General features: G+C 44.4%; 1 protein-coding gene across 2 annotated transcripts in view; it reads left to right on the plus strand.

The window, feature by feature from the left end:
* The window catches only part of LOC129822965 (catenin delta-2-like), a 379,787-nt gene that overhangs the window by 317,249 nt on the left and 39,369 nt on the right, over positions 1 to 23,169 (plus strand). For both annotated transcript variants that reach the window (XM_055881562.1, XM_055881564.1), the window contains 4 exons: positions 596 to 778; positions 1,845 to 2,018; positions 2,167 to 2,317; positions 11,953 to 12,205. In XM_055881562.1, the coding sequence (XP_055737537.1) occupies positions 596 to 778; positions 1,845 to 2,018; positions 2,167 to 2,317; positions 11,953 to 12,205 (761 nt within the window). The remainder of the gene's footprint in view (positions 1 to 595; positions 779 to 1,844; positions 2,019 to 2,166; positions 2,318 to 11,952; positions 12,206 to 23,169) is intronic.

Consider the following 23,169-nt stretch of genomic DNA (forward strand, 5'->3'; position numbering starts at 1 on the left):
TCAGTCTGAGAGACTTGTAAAAAACAGGAGTCGTACCAAATGATTGATGATTTTTCTTTGTTATTTCCACGTAGTCTGCTTTCCATATCACTTCCAAACGCTCCTTACATGTGATACTTTACACAGGCACTGACACACACTAACACACACACACACACAGACACACTAACACACACACACTCCTCTGCTGTTGCTAATTCGTCTTCTCCTAACACAATGTTAAATGGAGTGTGATACGATGTTTCGGACTCATTTTTCCTAATTTGAGAGAATTTCTTTAAACTAATTTGAAAGTTAGAGCACGTCCCGATTCTCGGATGGAATTAGGCACTCTTCCCTTTAAGTGCTGCTTCACACACACACACACACACACACACACACACACACACACACACACACACACACACACACACACACACACACACACACACACACACACACACATACACACACACACAGACACACACAGACACACACACACACACACACACACACATTTTGGTAGGGTACTTTGCTCTTTAGTAGGTTAAATGATCATATTCCTTTCTCTCTCCCTCCTCTCCCCGCGCTTCCCCTCTCCCCTCCCCCCATGTAGACCATAGAGAACTGTGTGTGTATCCTGCGTAACCTGTCCTACCGACTGGCAGCAGAGACGTCTCAGGGCCAGCAGCTGGGTTCAGAAGAGCTGGACGGTCTGCTGTGTGACGCCAACGGACGTGACGGAGAGACCTCAGGCTGCTGGGGCAAGAAGAAGAAGAAGAAGAAGGGACAGGACCAGGTGGACACACACAGACACACAGACACAGACAATCTGAATACATAAACATCTAAATACATATTTTTGAAGTGGCAAGTGGAAGCATAACCAACACACACACACACACACACACACACACACACACACACACACACACACACACACACACACACACACACACACACACACACACACACACACACACACACACACACACACACACACACACACACACACACACACACACACACACACAGTACAGGCTAACACATATGGTAAAAGCTCCCGCCAAGCCACATAATTTGTTCACTGCAGGGATTTTCTGAAGGGACAGACTAATAAATTATGATCCAAATGATGAATCAAAGCGAGAGCTTCAAACAGAGAACATTAAAAGACCACAAACTCTTTTATTATGTATTAACTGTCAGATGAGCATCTTTGTCTCTCTTTTTCTTTTGGCTCAAACCTTCAATCACTCGTTATTTCTTCCCTCCATCACACTCCAGGCATCAGTCACTACAACTGCTGCTTTGCTATTCGCTCAGATCCCTCCCCACGGACCAATCATATGCTCTGTTGCGCACAAGCTATGAAGGCTTTGTTCAATCAGCTCAGCTCTCATTCACTCTGGTTACAAACAGTTAAAAACACAAAATGTCTCCAAAAAGTTTTCACCACATTCAGAACTGTTAGGGCACATTGTCTGCACTGTTCAAGTTATATTTCTCCTCAATCTCCCAATCTCCCAAAGGTTTTATGATCAAAGACCAGAGCCTAGATTAGGCAGATCAGAACCTAGATTAGGCAGATCAGAACCTAGAGTAGGCATCATGAGGTTTCTATCTTGACATATACACTCAGAGCTGTTGATGGAGGGTGTACTGCCTAGTCTTATTCTACAGAGAAGTGGGAATTTGAGGGGCATACACAGCTATATTGCTAATGAAAGCTCAGAGATAGATGTGGAGAAAGAATACTGTTCTCCCTATTTCTAACTCCCTTTTTCCTTACCCCCACAACCCCCCCACTCCCATCCCTTCGCTCTTTCTATCTCTCTTGACCCTCTCTCTCCCACCTCCTATAGTGGGATGGTGTAGGCCCTCTCCAAGACTCAGCTGACCCTCCTAAAGGGGTCCAGATGTTATGGCACCCGTCCATAGTGAAGCCCTACCTCACCCTGCTGTCAGAGTGCTCCAACCCTGATACACTGGAGGGGGCGGCTGGAGCACTGCAGAACCTGGCTGCAGGCAGCTGGAAGGTAGGGGTGCTCCTACTGTACTGTCTAAGTCAACCCCTCCTGTCCGTCAGTCTAACTCTTCCCCTCCATCTACAGTGGTCCATCAGTCTAACTCTTCCCCTCCCCCTACAGTGGTCCGTCAGTCTAACTCTTCCCCTTCTCTCTCCAGTGGTCTGTGTATATCCGGGCTGCGGTGCGTAAAGAGAAAGGCCTTCCTATCCTGGTGGAGTTGTTGAGGATAGACAATGACCGTGTGGTGTGTGCCGTGGCCACCGCACTCAGGAATATGGCCCTGGACATCAGAAACAAAGAACTGATAGGTAAGACACACACACACTTCACATTGCATCAGCTCTGGCCAGCTGTGGGTTGTCAGTGTAACTGAGCAATTGGAGCTGAGGAGTCTTCAGTGGCGTCTGTGATTGAAGCAGATCAAAGGACGGTGATGGACTCTGAATCAGAGACTTTGTTAGCGAATGTGAAGCGCACGGCTAATGACTGTCTACTTGTCCCACTGTACAGACCTCAGAAGGCCTCACGATTCAATAATATGCTCTTTGGCTTTGTACAGATACACTCAAGGTAGAAATGTTCCCTAACGTCAGATCTAGCATCAGTACTTTACACCCAATTCCAACCTTAACCATTAGTGAGATGAATACAAATATTACCCTAGTTACAATGTCTGCCGTCACCTGTATAGGAGTGGAAGGCATAACCCAGTGTTTAGCTTTAACAGAAAGACACAGTGTGTTGTTTTGGTCTCTGCACCACAAGAGACGCCAGGCTGAATAATGTAATCCCTCACAAATTCACGGGAAAATCAATTCCAATTTGTCGAGCGGTTTCGTTTGAATACACTCCTTAGTAATTCAGCGGCGCTGTATAACACAGCTTGTATTGGTAGTAATTCTATTGAACCAGAGAGAGCGGGTTGGGGGGGGGGGGGATAGTTTGCTCTAGGGTAGGGGTGGAGTTTATATGTGAGGACAGCAGGGGATAGAGTATAGAGGTTTATATGCAACAGGAGGTTCATTAAGTTTAATGTTGTAGTTAAACACAAAGAAAGCCTACAGTTACAGTATGTACACCTGATACAATATAGAATCTATTTCACAACCTTGAAATGACAAAAACGTAAGTGTTACTCCTACAGAATGCTTACACATTATTATTCTAGATATCCCATTTTATGAGCTTGAATGACAAATAGCAACGGGTTATTTTAACCTATTCTAACCTTGAGAAACAACAAAGGCATTGGAAAAAGCTAAGCGTCAAAAAACGTCTATCAAGCTGCATGCCACTGAGACTGTTTTCTGTGCAAGTCCCTTGTCATTCCCCATTGTGTGGATTCAACCTAAGAGCATTGTCAAAAATCTCATATTTCCCACTAACTTCTAAGTTGTGTTAAGCCTTTGGTGCTGTCAACACTAAAAGGGTGTGTCATTGGGAAAAGCAGTGTTGTTGTGGTTAAGCAGTGTTGTTGTGGTTAAGCAGTGTTGGTGTGGTTAAGCAGTGTTGTTGTGGTTAAGCAGTGTTTTTGTGGTTAAGCAGTGTTGTTGTGGTTAAGCAGTGTTGGTGTGGTTAAGCAGTGTTGTTGTGGTTAAGCAGTGTTTTTGTGGTTAAGCAGTGTTGTTGTGGTTAAGCAGTGTTGTTGTGGTTAAGCAGTGTTGTTGTGGTTAAGCAGTGTTGTTGTGGTTAAGCAGTGTTGGTGTGGTTAAGCAGTGTTGCTGTGGTTAAGCAGTGTTGTTGTGGTTAAGCAGTGTTGTTGTGGTTAAGCAGTGTTGGTGTGGTTAAGCAGTGTTGTTGTGGTTAAGCAGTGTTGTTGTGGTTAAGCAGTGTTGTTGTGGTTAAGCAGTGTTGTTGTGGTTAAGCAGTGTTGTTGTGGTTAAGCAGTGTTGTTGTGGTTAAGCAGTGTTGTTGTGGTTAAGCAGTGTTGTTGTGGTTAAGCAGTGTTGTCGTGTTTAAGCAGCATTTTTGTGGTTAAGCAGCGTTGCTGTGGTTAAGCAGCGTTGTTGTGGTTAAGCAGTGTTGTTGTGGTTAAGCAGTGTTGGTGTGGTTAAGCAGTGTTGCTGTGGTTAAGCAGTGTTGTTGTGGTTAAGCAGTGTTGTTGTGGTTAAGCAGTGTTGGTGTGGTTAAGCAGTGTTGTTGTGGTTAAGCAGTGTTGTTGTGGTTAAGCAGTGTTGTTGTGGTTAAGCAGTGTTGTTGTGGTTAAGCAGTGTTGTTGTGGTTAAGCAGTGTTGTTGTGGTTAAGCAGTGTTGTTGTGGTTAAGCAGTGTTGTTGTGGTTAAGCAGTGTTGTCGTGTTTAAGCAGCATTTTTGTGGTTAAGCAGCGTTGCTGTGGTTAAGCAGTGTTGCTGTGGTTAAGCAGTGTTTTTGTGGTTAAGCAGTGTTGTTGTGGTTAAGCAGTGTTGTCGTGGTTAAGCAGCGTTTTTGTGGTTAAGCAGCGTTGCTGTGGTTAAGCAGCGTTGCTGTGGTTAAGCAGCGTTGTTGTGGTTAAGCAGTGTTGTTGTGGTTAAGCAGTGTTGTTGTGGTTAAGCAGTGTTGTCGTGGTTAAGCAGCGTTTTTGTGGTTAAGCAGCGTTGCTGTGGTTAAGCAGTGTTGCTGTGGTTAAGCAGCGTTGCTGTGGTTAAGCAGTGTTGTTGTGGTTAAGCAGTGTTGTTGTGGTTAAGCAGTGTTGTGCCGTTGTGGTTTAGCGTTGATAGAGCAGTAGTGATTTTACATTTAAACAGTCGAGACAATTACCTGTGATTCTCACGGCCACAGGAGTACTGTCCTCTTTTATCATTGTCATGTAGGATGCTGACTGGAGGAAAGTAAGAGGGGATAAGAGGAGAGAGGGAAAGAGACGGAGGGAGGGGAAGAGAGACAGAGAGATACACGGAAGAACAGAGAAAAAGAAAGCTAAGATGTTGTTAGGAGGATATGCAGCGTGTGTGTTTTATTCAGTTCAGCAGTAATGTGATTTAGTCGTATTTTCAACATCACCTGGCATTATTCAACTGATCTGTCAAGTTTTTGTTTGTCTCTCCTATTCATCTGGTGGATTTGTATAATGTATGGTTATGTGGCGATTGAATCCCATTTTGACTCAATAACTGTCAGCGACATCGCTTGCTCCAATTTACTTATAGTTGGTAATTTGACACACGTGAAATTGGCATGCGTGTGCCAAGGAGACAGAGGAGGGATTTTCTCTCAGGGGAATAGAGTGGATACAGATTGTCTAGCTCTAGTAGCTATGGGTGATGTATGATGCCGCCATACAGTAAAACAAAAACGAATTGAAGTATATCAGGGCCGTCTTATATAGTAAAACAAATACTAATTGAAGTGTAACATGGCCGTCTCCCCCCTCTTTCCCTCCCTTTCACCTCTCTCATCCTTAGACATCCCTCCACCCCTGACCATTCTACCTTCCCTCCTCTCCTCTCCCTCCACCCCTGACCATTCTATCTTCCCTCCTCTCCTCTCCCTCCACCCCTGACCATTCTACCTTTCCTCCTTCTCTTCTCTCCCTCCACCTCTGACCATTCTACCTTCCCTCCTCTCCTCTCCCTCCACCCCTGACCATTCTACATCCCCTCCTTCTCTCCTCTCCCTCCACCCCTGACCATTCTACCTTTCCTCCTTCTCTCCTCTCCCTCCACCTCTGACCATTCTACCTTCCCTCCTCTCCTCTCCCTCCACCCCTGACCATTCTACCTTCCCTACTCTCCTCTCCCTCCACCCCTGACCATTCTACCTTCCCTCCTCTCCTCTCCCTCCACCCCTGATCATTCTACCTTCCCTCCTCTCCTCTCCCTCCACCCCTGACCATTCTACCTTCCCTCCTTCTCTCCTCTCCCTCCACCTCTGACCATTCTACCTTCCCTCCTCTTCTCCTCTCCCTCCACCCCTGACCATTCTACTTCCCCTCCTTCTCTCCTCTCCCTCCACCCCTGACCATTCTACCTTCCCTCCTCTCCTCTCCCTCCAACGCTGACCATTCTACCTCCCCTCCTTCTCTCCTCTCCCTCCACCCCTGACCATTCTACCTTCCCTCCTCTCCTCTCCCTCCACCCCTGACCATTCTACATCCCCTCCTTCTCTCCTCTCCCTCCACCTCTGGCCATTCTACCTTCCCTCCTCCTCTCCTCTCCCTCCACCCCTGACCATTCTACCTCCTCTCCTTCTCTCCTCTCCCTCCACCCCTGACCATTCTACCTTCCCTCCTTCTCTCCTCTCCCTCCACCTCTGACCATTCTACCTTCCCTCCTCTCCTCTCCCTCCACCCCTGACCATTCTACCTTCCCTCCTTCTCTCCTCTCCCTCCACCCCTGACCATTCTACGTTCCCTCCTTCTCTCCTCTCCCTCCACCTCTGACCATTCTACCTTCCCTCCTTCTCTCCTCTCCCTCCACCCCTGACCATTCTACCTTCCCTCCTCTCCTCTCCCTCCACCCCTGACCATTCTACCTTCCCTCCTTCTCTCCTCTCACTCCACCCCTGACCATACTACCTTCCCTCCTCCTCTCCTCTCCCTCCACCCCTGACCATTCTACCTTCCCTCCTCTCCTCTCCCTCCACCCCTGACCATTCTACCTCCCCTCCTTCTCTCCTCTCCCTCCACCCCTGACCATTCTAAATTCCCTCCTTCTCTCCTCTCCCTCCACCCCTGACCATTCTACCTTCCCTCCTTCTCTCCTCTCCCTCCACCCCTGACCATTCTACCTTCCCTCCTCTCCTCTCCCTCCACCCCTGACCATTCTACCTTCCCTCCTTCTCTCCTCTCCCTCCACCCCTGACCATTCTACCTTCCCTCCTTCTCTCCTCTCCCTCCACCCCTGACCATTCTACCTTCCCTCCTTCTCTCCTCTCCCTCCACCCCTGACCATTCTACCTTCCCTCCTTCTCTCCTCTCCCTCCACCTCTGACCATTCTACCTTCCCTCCTCTCCTCTCCCTCCACCCCTGACCATTCTACCTTCCCTACTCTCCTCTCCCTCCACCCCTGGCCATTCTACCTTCCCTCCTTCTCTCCTCTCCCTCCACCCCTGACCATTCTACCTTCCCTCCTCTCCTCTCCCTCCACCCCTGACCATTCTAAATTCCCTACTTCTCTCCTCTCCCTCCATCCCTGACCATTCTACCTCCCCTCCTCTCCTCTCCCTCCACCCCTGACCATTCTACCTATTTCCTTCTCTCCTTTATAGAACCTTCTCACAGCATTCAAATCCAATCTCTCAGATATATATATATCTGTCTCTCTCTATGTCTGGGTCCTATGTATATTAGTTCATGTAGTCCTCTCTTTGTGGCTCCGCTCTTTGTGTCTCGGGATGATGACATCAGTGCTCAGGAGGGTTACCGTGGAAACACAGGGAGGGAGCTGCAGGCGGCCATTAATTACAGGATCCTGAATCTGCAGAGGAGTCACAGTCCGCAGGGCACACACACACACAGGCACACACTGAGGAGGAGTCAGTTTCCGCAGGGCACCATCTATCTAGAGACTCACTACACACACTTATACATATGCACACATTTTTGCACTAACAAAACACAAAGGAGTGCCAAAGAGAAACTAACTCTGGTGTACAGAGTGTGAGTGAAATGATCTTGTAAGCTTTAGTCATACACTCATTTGCTCACTCGTGCTCTCTCTCTATGGGATTAGTACCACGTGTGACTGTACTTCACTTTCGATTTACCCGTTACATTTCCTCTCTGGCAGTCTTCCCTGCTTCCCCTACCAGCCTGTAGGGTTGGAAATAGACTTATATACATCATGAGAGAATGAGTACGTAGATGATCATTCTAACGTGCACTTACAGAGTTATGGTGCCAGAGATGGCTTACATTAACAAGATTTGTCAGCCATGTGTACTTGGAACTTTTCAAAGTTCTTTCGGTATATTCTGTCAGAAGTAAGCATAGATTGTGGTGAAGTAATCTGGAATATAATTATAAATCTGAAACTCATTCCATCACTACTAAGGATGGCATCGCTATTCCAGACAGGTATTACAAAAAAGAAAAAGGTGTCTCTTCTCAGAAACATCATTTTTAAATCACGTTTGTATTCACCACATTTCAAATGTGTATTATGAACCCCTGTCTCTTTCGTGTGTGTGTATGTGTGCGTGCATGTGTGTGTGCAGGTGCGTGTGCATTCGTGAATGTGCTGTGTGTATGTGTGTGTGCGTGCATGTGTTCACATGCATGTGTGCGAGCGTGTGTGCGTGCCAACGTGCGCGCATGTTTGTGTGTTCGTATCACCTACGGCAGTCTCCTTTTAATGGAGCAGCCACAGGTATTCAGAGGGGGAATATTTCAGCGGAAGAGCTTATCTTCTCTGTCCTGTCACCCAGCCACATCAAAGCAGCCTCAGAGAGACAGATATTACAGGTGTGAAATCCTGCACTCGCTGAAACCCCTATCTCTAATAGCTAGAGTTTCCAATTTACCTTCGTTTCCAACCTCTTTTAAACAGCTTTGTTTTATCTTTGATGTCTGTGGGCTTTTTCCTTTTACGTATCTCCTAAAGAGGAAGCATTGCCCACATTGCTGGCCATTTACTTTGGAGAAATGGGTGATTTCTGGTATCCATTTATCCATTATTCTCGGGTAAGTCAGTAATATACAGTATCTGTCTGGCCAATGTTAATCTTTCACAGTGACATTTGCAGACTTTGCTTGAAGTGGATTCAAGCCGTAAATGAACCCGGAGAACAGTCCGTTTTAGATCCATTCTGAAGTGCATGAGGCTAGTTAATTACCTATAGCTGGGTACTATATATACCTACATTTCCATATGTCCATATGTTATTAAAGAATGTACAGTAGCAGGGAAATTGAAACCATGGTTAAATAATTGTTCCAGAGGGACCAACCTGCAGTGGTGGAAAAAGTACCCAATTGTCATTCTTAAATAAAAGTAAAGATAACTTAGAAAAAAGATACACAGTACTTCAGTAAAAGTCTAAAAGTATTTGGTGTTAATTATACTTAAGTATCAAAAGAAAAAATATAAATAATTTCAACTTCCTTATATTAAACAAACTAGAAGGCACCATTTTCTTGTTTTTTATTTTATTTACAGATAGCCAGGGGCACACTCAACCACTCAGACATAATTTACAAATTAAGAATTTTTGTTTAGTGAGTCCGCCAGATCAGAGGCAGTAGGAATGACTAAGGATGTTCTTTTCATAAGTGTGCAATTTGACCATTTTCCTGTCCTAATAAGCATTCAAAATGTACTTTTTGTGTCAGGGAAAATGTATGGAGTAAAAAGTACATTATTTTCTTTAGGAATGTAGTGAAGTAAAAGTAAAACTTGTCAAAATGATATATATTAAAGTAAAGTACAGATACCCCCCAAAAAACTTAAGTAGTACTTTAAAGTATTTTTATTTTAGTACTTTACACCACTGCTAACCTGATTGCTTGTGATATGGTGCCCCCTGTAGTCAATGAGGCATATCACACTTTATTAGTTATAATAATGAAACACCCAGGTTCAGCCACTGGCAAGGTCAGTCCAAGGCCCTGTTCAGGGTTGTGTGAAAATACATCATTCCTTGCTTCCTTGTCTTCTTTTCTTTTCTTTTCTTTTCTTTTCTTTTCTTTTCTTTTCTTTTCTTTCTCTCTCTCTCTCTCTCTCTCTCTCTCTCTCTCTCTCTCTCTCTCTCTCTCTCTCTCTCTCTCTCTCTCTCTCTCTCTCTCTCTCTCTCTCTCTCTCTTTCTCGCTCACTCACTCACTCACTCACTCACTCACTCACTCACTCACTCTCTCTCTCACTCTCTCATCAGCTCTGTCTCTCTCCTCTCATCAGTTCTGTCTCCCACCAAAACCCTGGCCAGTAGAGTAGGCTCACCCAGGTTTATAGAGGTTTAGTCAGTCTTGGTATTGTCCTCTCGGTGAAGACAGTCCATTCAGTCTCTCTCTCTTCACCCTGCCAGGACAGATAAGACTTCCCCAATTAACTCACCACTCTGCTAATAATAAGCGGTGCTTTGGAAACCGTGTGTCTGTGCATGTGTGTTTTCCTTCATGGTGTAAATTATTTGGGAGCGTTGCTGTTTTTAAGCTGTTTGCATGACACAGCAGGAATTTCACCAGCCCAGATTAAAATGTATTACTATTATCCATACAGAACCTTTAGGACAGAGAGAGGAGTTACCAGCAGTGGGAAGATGGGTCTTGTGAATTGCAATGATAACAAATGATGACACAAATGATGGCAAAAAAAAGGTGCTGTCTAAATCCTAAAAGGGTTCTTCGGCTGTTCTCATTGGAGAACCCTTTAAATAACCCGTTTTGGTTCCAGGTAGAAACCTTTCGGTTCCACATAGAACTATTTTGGGTTCCAATGAGAACCCTTTGCACAGAGGGTTCTACATGGAACCCAAAAGGGTTCTATCTGGAACCAAAAAGGTTTGTACCTGGAACCAAAAAGGGTTTCCTGTCAGGACAGCTGAAGAACCAGTTTGAAACCCTTTTTTCTAAGAGTGTGTATGAACTTTGATAGTCCTTTTATCTTTATGGGCCTTTATATTCTGCAGCCAACTTTGCCTCAGCACCTCCGGTTTCGCCACTCCAATAAACAGTTTGATAGAAGCCCCTGCACTGAGAGATACAGTATGTTTCTGGGTTCCTAGTCCTGTGCTGCTGAAACGTTGATGGCTTTTTTTATTCCTCCGTCTTCACTGAACCCATTGACTTCCAATTTCCTGTTTAGGTAACCATCCACTCACATGGACAACTGACATTTCTCCAGAGAGGATGAGTCAGTCTGAAAGAGCAGCTCTTCACCAGTGTGTCGACACTATTATTTACATGTCATGTTTATCATTCATCGATGATGAGACATCTTCAAGAGTCATCATCAGGGAAAGATGTCCGCCTCCTAGATGTGTGTCAATGTTGACATTATGTGAAATGATGAAGTGTGATGGACGACTAATGTGGCTAATGTGTAGAGTAGACTCATTCTTCCTTCCCTCCCTTCTTTCCTCCCATCCTTCCTTCCATCCGGTTCTTACTCAGGTTTTTCTCTCATTCTGACATCTCAGGCTTCTTAATTATTCCCTCTCTCTCTTCATTCTCTCCATCTCTCTTTTCTTTTAATGTCAGATTCTTCCCTTCATTTCCTCCCGTCCACGTCAATTTCTTCTTCCAAATACCAGATGAGTCACAGTGTATTGACTTCATCAGAGGGCTGCTCCACAGACAGGCCAAGCTGAGAGAGACTGAGAACAGACAGGCCAAGCTGAAAGAGACTGAGAACAGACAGGCCAAGCTGAGAGAGACTGAGAACAGACAGGCCAAGCTGAGAGAGACTGAGAACAGACAGGCCAAGCTGAGAGAGACTGAGAACAGACAGACCAAGCTGAGAGAGACTGAGAACAGACAGGCCAAGCTGAGAGAGACTGAGAACAGACAGGCCAAGCTGAGAGAGACTGAGGACAGGAAGGTTTAGGGATTTAGAGATAACGATATTTGTCCTTAACCTTTGTGTGACAGTGTCAGGAGGTTGCTGAAACAATCAATGAAGAAGTGTTGTACTGTTTGATTGTTAGAGGATGATACTGGTAAAGGACTGTGTTTCCTTCAAAGACAAGACAGGGAGATGAGGAGGAAAAAAGAGAGTTGTTTTTGAACCAATGAGGATTGTTTTTAATGTGGTATTTCTTTATGGAGTGGGGCAGTCCCACTCCTTTCCTAGTTTTATTGAAGAGATAGTAAAGTGGTGGAAAGACAGTGGAGAGTGAGTCAAAGGGCAGTGAGTCGATTCGAACCCATGCCGACTCTGGCATACGTGTGGCAAGGTCAGTGGCTGTAACCTCTGGACAACACAGGCCACACCAATGAGGATTGTTACTTTCCTGACACACACACAAGCATACTCTTTCAGACATTCAGATTTCTAACCCAAGCACTAACTCTTGTCCCGCTCTCCTCTCAGGTAAATACGCCATGCGTGACCTGGTCCACCGGTTACCTGGCAGTAGCAGCAACAGTACCGGGGGCAGTGGTGGGACTAGTGGAGGTACCGGGGGCCCGATGGCACCCGGTAAGACCATGTCAGACGATACAATAACGGCTATCTGCTGCGCTCTGCATGAGGTCATCACTAAGAACATGGAAAACGCCAAAGCACTGAGAGACGCTGGCGGGATAGAGAAACTCATCGGCATCGCTCACAGCAAAGGAGACAAGTAAGCGACCACACACACACATACATACACACACACACACATACAGTACTTCAGAAAATATTCAGACCCATTCACTTTTTTCACATTTTGTTACGTTACAGCCTTATTCTAAAATTGCTTAAATTGTTTTTTTTCCCCTCATCAATCTACACACTGTGTTTTGGTCCTGACGTCATCAGAGTGAGCAGCTGAACACTGTATACTGGAAACACTCGTTTTTTTATTGTAACTTAACATAACCAATCTTTTGTTAAACATAAATGCTGAACTTATTTTGGCACGGATTCCGCGACACGGTTATCTTTTAACAGCTAGTACCGCAATCCCGAAATCCCACTTAGCTGTTAGGTTAGAGTCTGTTTGAAAGAGCTGCTAACCTAGCTAAGCTGCTAGCGTTAGCCATCAAACTAACAAAGTTAGTCCTAGATGAGTTTTCCAATGGAGCCCTCTTTGTCTGGAGAATAAATTAACGGTTCCAGCGCTGTAGGAGCTGTATCTACTACGCTTTGTTTCAGGACAAACTGGATCACTCAGAGTTTCAATGCGGCAATTGTTTGCTTGTCGAGGATTATAGGCTTGAGGTGGCTTCTTTGATCACGCAGATAGCCAACCTACGTAAGCAACTGGGGAAAACGCAGAGTGGAATGTCTACCTTTTCTGCGCCGGTGGCTGGACGGCATTCACGTATGTTGGATGCATCTCCATCTTGTCGTTTGTCGTTATCCGACTGGCCGGTGTTGCCCGGAGTTTGTTCACCAGGGGAGCCATCTCCTGCCTCTCCCCCCCATCTGATAGTGGAGTCGAAGGTGCACAGCAAGAGGGACATGGCAATCAGCGATGGTCGCATGTCACGAGCCGTGGAAGCCGAAGACAGCGGCCTCCCCCAATGCAGTCTGTGCTCCCAACGAGAGGCCCGGAGCGAAAAAAAATAAAAAATAGTTTTGCCGCCCTAGAGCCTGATCTTCCTGCACCTTCGTCGCTGGGGGTACCTGTGTCTGCGGCCGCCGTGCCAACTCCTGCTCTTTCCCCTAAGATTTCGAAGTCGATGTCGGCAACCTTCCGTCCCTGCTCTGGATCGAGCGGGGCTTCTCCATCTCCTGCACCATCCTGTGAAGTGTGGGAGTGGGCGGATATCGTCGTCCTTCTCGCCAGCCGTGATTTTGGGAAGCTCCATGGTAGGAAATGTGTCTGTTCCTGGTGCAAAAAGAATTATCCCAGAGCTCGAATAAATTACATTACTAAGCTGCTCCTGAATGTACTACGCCATGACATGGACATCGATTCTATCGTAGTCCATATAGGCTTTAATGACATTATGAAGTGCAGCTCTGAGCAGTTGAAACTGGATTTCAAAGAGCTGATTGACTCTCTGCTAGACACTAATAAAAGACACATCATATCTGGCCCTGTGCCCTCTGTGAATCATATCTGGCCCTGTGCCCTCTGTGAATCATATCTGGCCCTGTGCCCTCTGTGAATCATATCTGGCCCTGTGCCCTCTGTGAATCATATCTGGCCCTGTGCCCTCTGTGAATCATATCTGGCCTTGTGCCCTCTGTGAATCATATCTGGCCCTGTTCCGTCTGTGAATCATATCTGGCCTTGTGCCCTCTGTGAATCATATCTGGCCCTGTGCCCTCTGTGAATCATATCTGGCCCTGTGCCCTCTGTGAATCATATCTGGCCCTGTGCCCTCTGTGAATCATATCTGGCCCTGTGCCCTCTCTGAATCATATCTGGCCCTGTGCCCTCTGTGAATCATATCTGGCCTTGTGCCCTCTCTGAATCATATCTGGCCCTGTGCCCTCTGTGAATCATATCTGGCCCTGTGCCCTCTGTGAATCGTGGCATTGAACACTTTAGCAGGATTCCCTCTCTTCACAAATGGCTACGTGATTATTGCAGCTCAATGTGTGTCAATTTTTGTTGACAATTTCGATACCTTTTGGAAACAAAACACGTTTTATAAGAAAGATGAGATCCACCCAAATAATTTGGGTTCCTGGATCATTTCACAGCATTATAAGGCTGCCTTGAGACAATGACTTATCAATCACCCAAGCCCAGCTCAGTTAATCTCTACCATTGTGTCGCTGAGTCATCATCATGCTTTAGAAAATGTACATTATACCAGGAGCATTGGTAGAGACAATGTAAGTAACCTAATGTATGTCCCTCTAACTGCCCTAAATGTCTCTGCTGATCCTACAGCTATTGTATGCAGCAATCATGGGCCTCTGAACCAGATGTATGCTGTTAGCACTAAGGCGGTGTGCCCTAGTAGGAAGCCCACTGTGTGTAGCCCGCCCTGCACTAACATAAATAACATGAAAATATCTACTTCTGCTAAGCTTCCCAGTAAAGTAATGAAAACAAGCAAGAATCCCAGAAAAGTGCTCAAAATAGCCCACGTTAACATGTGTAGCTTAAGAAACAAGATTCATGAAATTAATAACTTGCTACTAACAGATGACATTCATATTCTGACTTTCTCTGAAACTCACTTAGACAATACCTTTGACGATACAGTGGTAGCAATACATGGTTATAACGTTTACAGAAAAGACAGAGATGCCAGTGGTGGATGTTTTTTGCAGTTTATATTCAGAACCACATTCCTGTAAAGATTAGAGGGGATGTCATGTTAAATACTGTTGAAGTAATGTGACTACAGGTTAATCTGCCTCACCTAAAGCCCATTCTGGTGGGAAGCTGCTATAGACCACGAAGTGCTAACAGTCATTATCTGGATAATGAGTGAAATGCTTGATAATGTCTGTGATATCAACAGAGAGGTATATTTTGGGGCTGATTTAAATATTGACTGTCTTTCATCAAGCTGCCCACTCAAGAAAAAACTTCAAACTGTAACCAGTGCCTGCAACCTGGTTCAGGTCATCAGTCAACCTACCAGGGTAGTTACAAACACGACAGGAATGAAATCATCAACATGTACTGATCACATCTGTACTAATGCTGCAGAAATATGCTTGAAAGCAGTGTCCAGATCCATCGGATGTAGTGATCACAATATAGTAGCCATATCCAGGAAAACCAACATTTTGTAATGAGGAGCAAAAAGACGTTGCACTTGACACATTTATGAAATTACTTATCCCAGTTACTAATAAGCATGCACCCATTAAGAAAAGGACTGTAAAAACTGTTAAAGCCTGATGGATTGATGAGGAATTGAAAAATTGTATGGTTGAGAGGGATGAGGCAAAGGGGATGGCAAATAAGTCTAACTGCACAACCGATTGGCAAACATACTGCAAATTGAGAAGTCATGTGACTAAACTGAATAAAAAGAAGAAGAAACTACACTATGAAACAAAGATAAGTGACATAAAGAATGATAGTAAAAAGTTTTGGAGCACCTTCAATGACATTTTGGGAAAAAAGGCAAACTCAGCTCCATCATTCATTGAATCAGATGGCTCATTCATCACAAAACCCACGGATATTGCCAAATACTTTAATAATTGTTTCATTGGAAAGATTAGCAAACTTAGGCATGATATGCCAGCAACACTACACATCCAATTATATCTGACCATATGATGTCCTTTCTAATTCCCTAAAGTGAGTGTGGAAGAGGTGAAGGAAATATTGTGTTCTATCAACAATGACAAGCCACTGGGGCCTGACAACTTGGATGGAAAATTACTGAGGATAATAACGGACGATATTGCCACTCCTATTTGCCATAGCTTCAATTTAAGCCTACTAGGAAGTGTGTGCCCCCAGGCCTGGAGGGAAGCAAAAATAATTCCCCTAGCTAAGAATAGTAAAGCCAACTTTACTGGCTCAAATAGCTGACCAATCAGCCGGTTACCAACCCTTAATAAAATTTTCAAAAAAATTGTGTTTGACCAGATACGATGCTATTTTACAGTAAACAAATTGACAACAGACTTTCAGCACACCTATAGGGAAGGACATTCAACAAGCACAACACTTACAAAAATGACTGATGATGACTGATGACTGATGATTTTGCAAATTTGCTTATAATCCCTTATCATACTGACGACCTCCCTGCAGAGTTACTCCTTAGGGGGATAGCCCGACTGTACAGCAGACCTAATCTGCTGAGATTTATATCAAAACAAGACAAAAACAAACAAACACAACAACAGCAATACACTTCTTCATATAAAAGTAGAGGTGGGAAATACTTTTCTTCCTTTTATAGGCAGACATGTGAAGAAACAAATCTGCATATCTACCAAAGGGCCCCGGGGAACCAGTAATAAAATAAAAAACACTGCCTGTTAAATCCAAAATAAACAAATTAGAATAACAAATCAAATTAGAATTTCAACTCTTGATAACTCCATAAGGAAATAATTGTATCCCATAAGGTTGTCACGCCTGCTCCCGCTCTTCCTCCCCCTTCCCCAGCCGGCTTGCCCAGCGCCTATGTCTCGCCCAGGTGGGAAGCTGGGTGTCGCCCCTAAAGGGGGGGTATTGTCACGCCTGCTCCCGCTCTTCCTCCCTCTGGCGCTCGAGGGCGCCAGGCTCTCCAGGATTACTCAATCAAGCCACCATCAGTACGCACACCTGCCTTTCCCCGTCACGCGCATCTGTACTCATTTGACTCAGCTGAACTCTATTACTTGTGGTATTGCCTTCCCTATATCTGTCTGTTCCCTAGCTCTGTTCCCTGCTTCAGGATTGATGTTTGTCATATGTCCTTGTTTACCCGTGTGCTGACGCTGTTCCTGTCGTGTTCTATGTCTGTTCCTGAATAAATGTTTGACTCCCCGTACCTGCTTCTCCTGTCCTGCGTCGGTCCTTACAAAGGTAATAGTAAAATAGACTAGAGACAGGTGTCCCTCATTCTGGTCAGCACTCTCTCTCCTTCTCATGGTCAGAATCACACATAGGACAATTGCTAAATTAGAAACTTCTTCCTAATTATTAGTGTTTACATAGCCCATTTAAATCTCACACAATGTCTTTCTAGTGAGGGTGATCGAGCCTCGCCAGGAAGTCAGAACAGAGGTCATAGGTCAGTCAGCCCTACTAAATATTTTCTTTCCATTTTCTTTCCCTGTTCTTCCGAAACCATTTCAAATATTTCAAAAATGTCCATCATTCTGCTTACCTGGTTTAGAAACACATTAAAAACACCTCACACAATAAACCAACACGGTATTAACACCACTAACAAATATTCATAACCGGTGGGTGTGCTGGTAATATGTAGGGCAAAACAAACAAACCAATGACTAGGCCTTACTTATTTGGGAGCTCCCTCTACGGCCAGATCCGATACCTATATACTTTTATAAACCTGCAGAATTTCACTTACTGCTCTCCCAAGGCAACAGCCTCGTGAAACATTTCAAATAGAGAGAAAACATTTTTTTGTTCGTTTTCACTTTGCCAAATCGTAATCAAGCCAAACAAGTCATATTAGAAATTCTTACTTTCCAAATAAAATACCATTTCCTTTGTTACCTTCATTAGTCTACATCTCTGCTTCCTTTAACTCAGAAGCCCTCTCAATCACCATCACCCAGTACATTTCCCCTCCACTCTAACACTTGTTTCCCTCTACAATCTCTACTATACTCTACCTCTGTCTTTCGTCAAACGTTACTTTACCATGTGAACAAAAAGTCTTAAATTACAGTCAAAACAAACATGATAACTTCTATTCACAGGGAGGCCACTTTAATTACTCGTGACCCCTCCTCCCTTTCATCAATTCTATGAATCTATTTCAGAATAAGACGGAATAAAGTCTTTCACAAGATTAAAACCCCTAGGGTTTTCATGATTCTATGAGGAGTGTTTGGTCGTGCCAAATAACACATTGTTCACGTGTAATGTGCTTCGTGACTTCTGAAATCGAAACTCCCAAATATGTTATCTCTTGTTTTGCTGGTTGTACACCCTTTTAGCAATTGTTTAAATGTGGCGTGATACAAAGTTGGACTATCTGTAAACATAATTCGTGCTCTCGCCCATATATACTGCCAATTTTCATATGTTACCTAATACCCACTGTCCATGATTCTCGCAAGGATTATCCAACCCCAAAATTGGCTTCACTTCCATCGCAATATCCATTTTGATAACAGCTTTCAAACCTGCCATCAAAGCTTAAGTACACATTTTATCAATATACTCACATACCCAAGCTGGGTTCGAATACCCATACTAATATACTGTACTGTATACTACATACTTAATGAGTATATACTACATACTATATACTATTAGTTAATTTTAGTATACTGTAAACGAACGGTAACCTTTAAGTTGAGCTTCGCATGTCTACCGGAAGTTGATGCTCTTGCTATGCAGCCTATTTATAGCTTGTTAGCGTAAAAAATTACTAGTTAGACATTAGACGACTAGTTAGACGACTTCGGGTGTTTGGAAATTGACTGTTCAGAGCGCACACTGCCCACTATTGCCGAGGAGCAGGGTTTATCCGAGCGTTCTGACCTTACAACAGCAGTCAAGCACCCAAGTTAACTGGCTAAAGTTGGCTAGCTTGCTAGCTACTTCCAGACACAAATAAGAGAACGCCTCACTCTGATCATTTTACTCACCCTAGCAGAGCTGGTTTAACAATGTCCATTGAGAACGCACAACGACTATACCATTAAGCTAAGAATGACGTGAATAATCCAGTCAGTAAACGTTGGGTAGTTAGATAGCATATAGTTAATATACTAGAAAGTTTGATGTCTTAGTAGCCAACTAATGTTAAGGTAGCTTGCTAACATATATTACCGGTTCATACTGCTGTAATGATATGCTATGCAGTTCATAAGGATAGTGTAACTAACAAATTGTCAACCAATATAACGTATAAGGTAATTTATTTGAAAAGTCATTACTTTATAACATTGCTCAGTATTTTACTGCATTTTTTAAACAATTGTCATAATTATTTAAATCAATTAATTTGTATCTTAAGTTCAATAAGCATACTACATATTCAATTTACTTCACAAATAGTACAGTTAGTGCGGTTATGCGGAGTACATCTACCAATCTTGGTTTTATCATTTTTTATCTTCTGTTTATAGAACGCTGACATCAAACACTGATGTATTGAGCTTTATTTAAAAAATGGTCTTTATGACAACTCATAATAGCATCTATGAATTCTTTATTTGATTGGAATTGTCCGTCAGCAGGGAAATGTTGCCCAATCTTAGCCATGAATATATTTTTTCCCATATTCGAGCCGAATTGGTAGAATGCTCTTGCGCTTCTTTTAGTGCCTCCATGGCTTTGCTATAGTTGACCTCTTCTATGATGGTTATTTCTGCGCCTCTCTCAACGGTGTCCAGAGTTTAGATTTTCTCACTCACGGTTTTAATATATGTCAATTTGAGCAATTTTCCAAAGTAGTGATAGCCACTTACCCAGAGAGTAGTTTGTGCCTTTTAATTGGTCACGGCACCTGATACCTTGTATTAGAGCCAATCTAAAATGGCACCGGAGCAGAAGGCAGACTTTTTACGTGCCCCCAACCGATTGTGTTTTTTTGTTTGTTTATCTGCGTTGTTTGAAACTTATTTTTTAACTATTTTTGTACATATTGAAGCCGCTCTCTTACTACCGAAAATAACTTCAAGACATCAGTACTGTGATTACTCACCACAAACTAGCAGAATCCTTTTTCTTCTTTCACGACTCTGACGAGCCCGGGCGGAGGATATACGGCTCCCTCAGGAACAGGCCCCGACCCCAGTGGTCTGCGTGAAGAGGAGGCAGAGAAAGAGAGGCCGGAGGGCGGGCTGCCTTCTGAGGAGTCGGAGGCGAACGAATAAACCCCCACTCCCCTCAATTCTGCTCGCAAACATTTAATCTTTGGACAATAAAATGGACGAGTTATTGGGAAGATTAAACTACCAACGGGACATTAAAAGCTGTAACATCTTATGCTTCACGGAGTCGTGGCTGAACGACGTCAATATCAACATACAGCTGGCTGGTTATACGATGTACTGGCAGGATAGAACAGGGGCTTCTGGTAAGACAAGGGGCGGCTGTCTATGTATTTTTGTAAACAACAGCTGGTGAACGATATCTAAGGAAGTCTCGGGCAATTGTTCGCCTGAGGTAGAGTTTCTCATGATAAGCTGCAGACCACATTACCTACTGAGAGAGTTTTCATCTCTATTCTTTGTAGCAGTTTACATACCACCACAGTCAGAGGTTGGCATCAAGATAGCATTGAATGAGTTGTATTCTGCCATAAACAAACAAGAAAACGCTCACCCAGAGGTGGCGCTCCTAGTAGCCGGGGACTTTAATGCAGGAAAACCTAAATCAGTTTTACCTAATTTCTATCATCATGTTAAATGTGCAACCAGAGGGAAAAGAACTCTGGACCACCTATACTCCACACACAGAGATGCATACAAAGCTCTCCCTCGCCCTCCATTTGGCAAATCTGACCATAATTCTATCCTCCTGATTCCTGCTTACAAGCAAAGATTAAAGCAGGAGGCACCAGTGACTAGATCAATAAAAATGTGGTCAGATGAAGCAGATGCTAAACTACAGGACTGTTTTGCTAACACAGACTGGAATATTCCGGGAACCTCCAATGGCATTCCTCCAATGGCATTCCTCCAATGGCATTCCTCCAATGGCATTGTACACCGCATCTTTCATTGGCTTCATCAATAAGTGCATCGATGACGTCGTTTCCACAGTGACCGTACGTACATACCCCAACCAGACACCATAGATTACAGGCAGCATCCGCACTGGGCTAAAGGCTAGAGCTGCCGCTTTCAAGGAGCGGGACTCTAACCCGGAAACTTAAAAGAAATCCCGCTATGCCCTCCGACGAACCATCAGACAGGCAAGTGTCAATACAGGACTAAGATCGAGTCGCACTACACCAGCTCTGACGCTCGTCGGATGTGGCAGGGCCTGCAAACTATTACTGACTACAAAGAGAAGCACAGCCGAGAGCTGCCCAGTGACACAAACCTACCGGACAAACTAAACTACTTATATGCTCGCTTTGAGGCAAATAACACTGAAACATGCATGAGAGTACCAGCTGTACAGGAAGATTGTGTGATCACGCTCTTCCTGTACAGCCAATGTGAGTAAGACCTTTAGACAGGTCAACATTCACAAGGCCGCAGGGCCAGACGGATTAACAGGACGTGTACTGCGAGCATGCACTGATCAACTAGCAAGTGTCTTCACTGACATTTTCAACCTCTCCCTGTCTGAGTCTGTAATACCAACATGTTTTAAGCAGACGTGCCCAAGAACACTAAGGTAACCTGCCTAAATGACTACTGACCCGTAGCACTCACGTCTGTAGCCATGAATGGCTTTGAAAGGCTGGTCATGGCTCACATCAACAGTATCCTCCCAGATACCCTAGACCCACTCCAATTTGCGTACCGCCCCAACAGATCCACAGATGATGCAGTCTCTATTGCACTCCACACTGCCCTTTCCCACCTGGACAAAAGGAACACCTATGTGAGAATGTTATTCATTGACTACAGCTCAGCGTTCAACACCATTGTGCCATCAAAGCTCATCAACAAGCTAAGGACCCTGGGACTAAACACCTCCCTCTGCAACTGGATCGTGAACTTCCTGACGGGCCGCCCCCAGGTGGTAAGGGTAGGTAACAACACATCCGCCACGCTGATCCTCAAGACATGGGCCCCTCAGGGGTGCATGCTCTGCCCCTCCTGTACTCCCTGTTCACTCATGACTGCACGGTGAGGCATGACTCCAACAAAGACGTGTCCCGAAGCCACTCCTGCATTATCTTGGCTATGTGCTTAGGGTCATTGTCCTGTTGGAAGGTGAACCTTCGACCCAGTCTAAGGTCCTGAGCGCCCTGGAGTAGGTTTTCATCATCATCAAGGATCTCTCTGTGCTTTGCTCTGTTAATCTTTCCCTCAATCCTGACTAGTCTCCCAGTCCCTGCCGCTGAAAAACATCCCCACAGTATGATGCTGCCACCTCCATGCTTCACCGTAGGGATGATATTGGCCAGGTGATGAGCGGTGCCTGGTTTCCTACAGATGTGACGCTTGGCATTCAGGCCAAAGAGTTCAATCTTGGTTTCATCAGGCCAGCTAATCTTGTTTCTCATGGTCTGAGATTCTTTTAGGTGCCTTTTGGCAAACTCCAAGCGGGCTGTCATGTGCCTTTTACTGAGGAGTCTGTCCCCTCTACCATAAACGCCTGATTAGCAGAGTGCTTCAGAGATGGTTTTTCTTCTGGAAGGTTCTCCCATCTCCACAGAGGAACTCTGTCAGAGTGACCACTGGGTTCTTGGTCACTTCCCTGGCCAAAGCCCTTCTCACCCGATTGCTCGGTTTGACTCTAGGAAGAGTCTTGGTGGTTCCAAACTTCTTCCATTTAGGAATGATGGAGGCCACTGTGTTCTTGGGACCTTCAATAATGCAGACATGTTTTGGTACCCTTCCCCAGATCTGTGCCTCGATACAATCCTGTATCTGAGCTTTAAGGACAATTCCTTCGACCTCATGGCTTGGTTTTTGCCCTGACGTGCATTGTCAACTGTGGAACCTTATATAGACAGGTGTTTGCCTTTCCAAATCATGTCCAATCAATTGAATTTACCACAGGTGGACTCCAATGAAGTTGTAGAAACATCTCAAAGATGAATCAACGGCTCTTTATTTAATTTTTTTATTTGCAAACATTTCTTAAAACTTGTTTTAACTTTGTCATTATGGGGTATTGTGTTTAGATTGATGAGGAAAATATTTTATTTAATCCATTTAAAATAAAGCTGTAACCTAACAAAATGTGGAAAAAGTGAAAGAGTCTGAATACTTTCCAAATGCATTGTACATACGCACACACACCACATGAAGCAAAAGTGAGGCGGGCTATGCTTCCACTCACACAGTCACACACACTCCTCAGTTTAGGTTAGGATGCTTCTAGGGTGACTGTGGTTAGGGCCTAAC

The sequence above is a fragment of the Salvelinus fontinalis genome, chromosome 25, assembly GCF_029448725.1.
Source record: "Salvelinus fontinalis isolate EN_2023a chromosome 25, ASM2944872v1, whole genome shotgun sequence".
In the NCBI taxonomy this organism is placed as follows: domain Eukaryota; kingdom Metazoa; phylum Chordata; class Actinopteri; order Salmoniformes; family Salmonidae; genus Salvelinus; species Salvelinus fontinalis.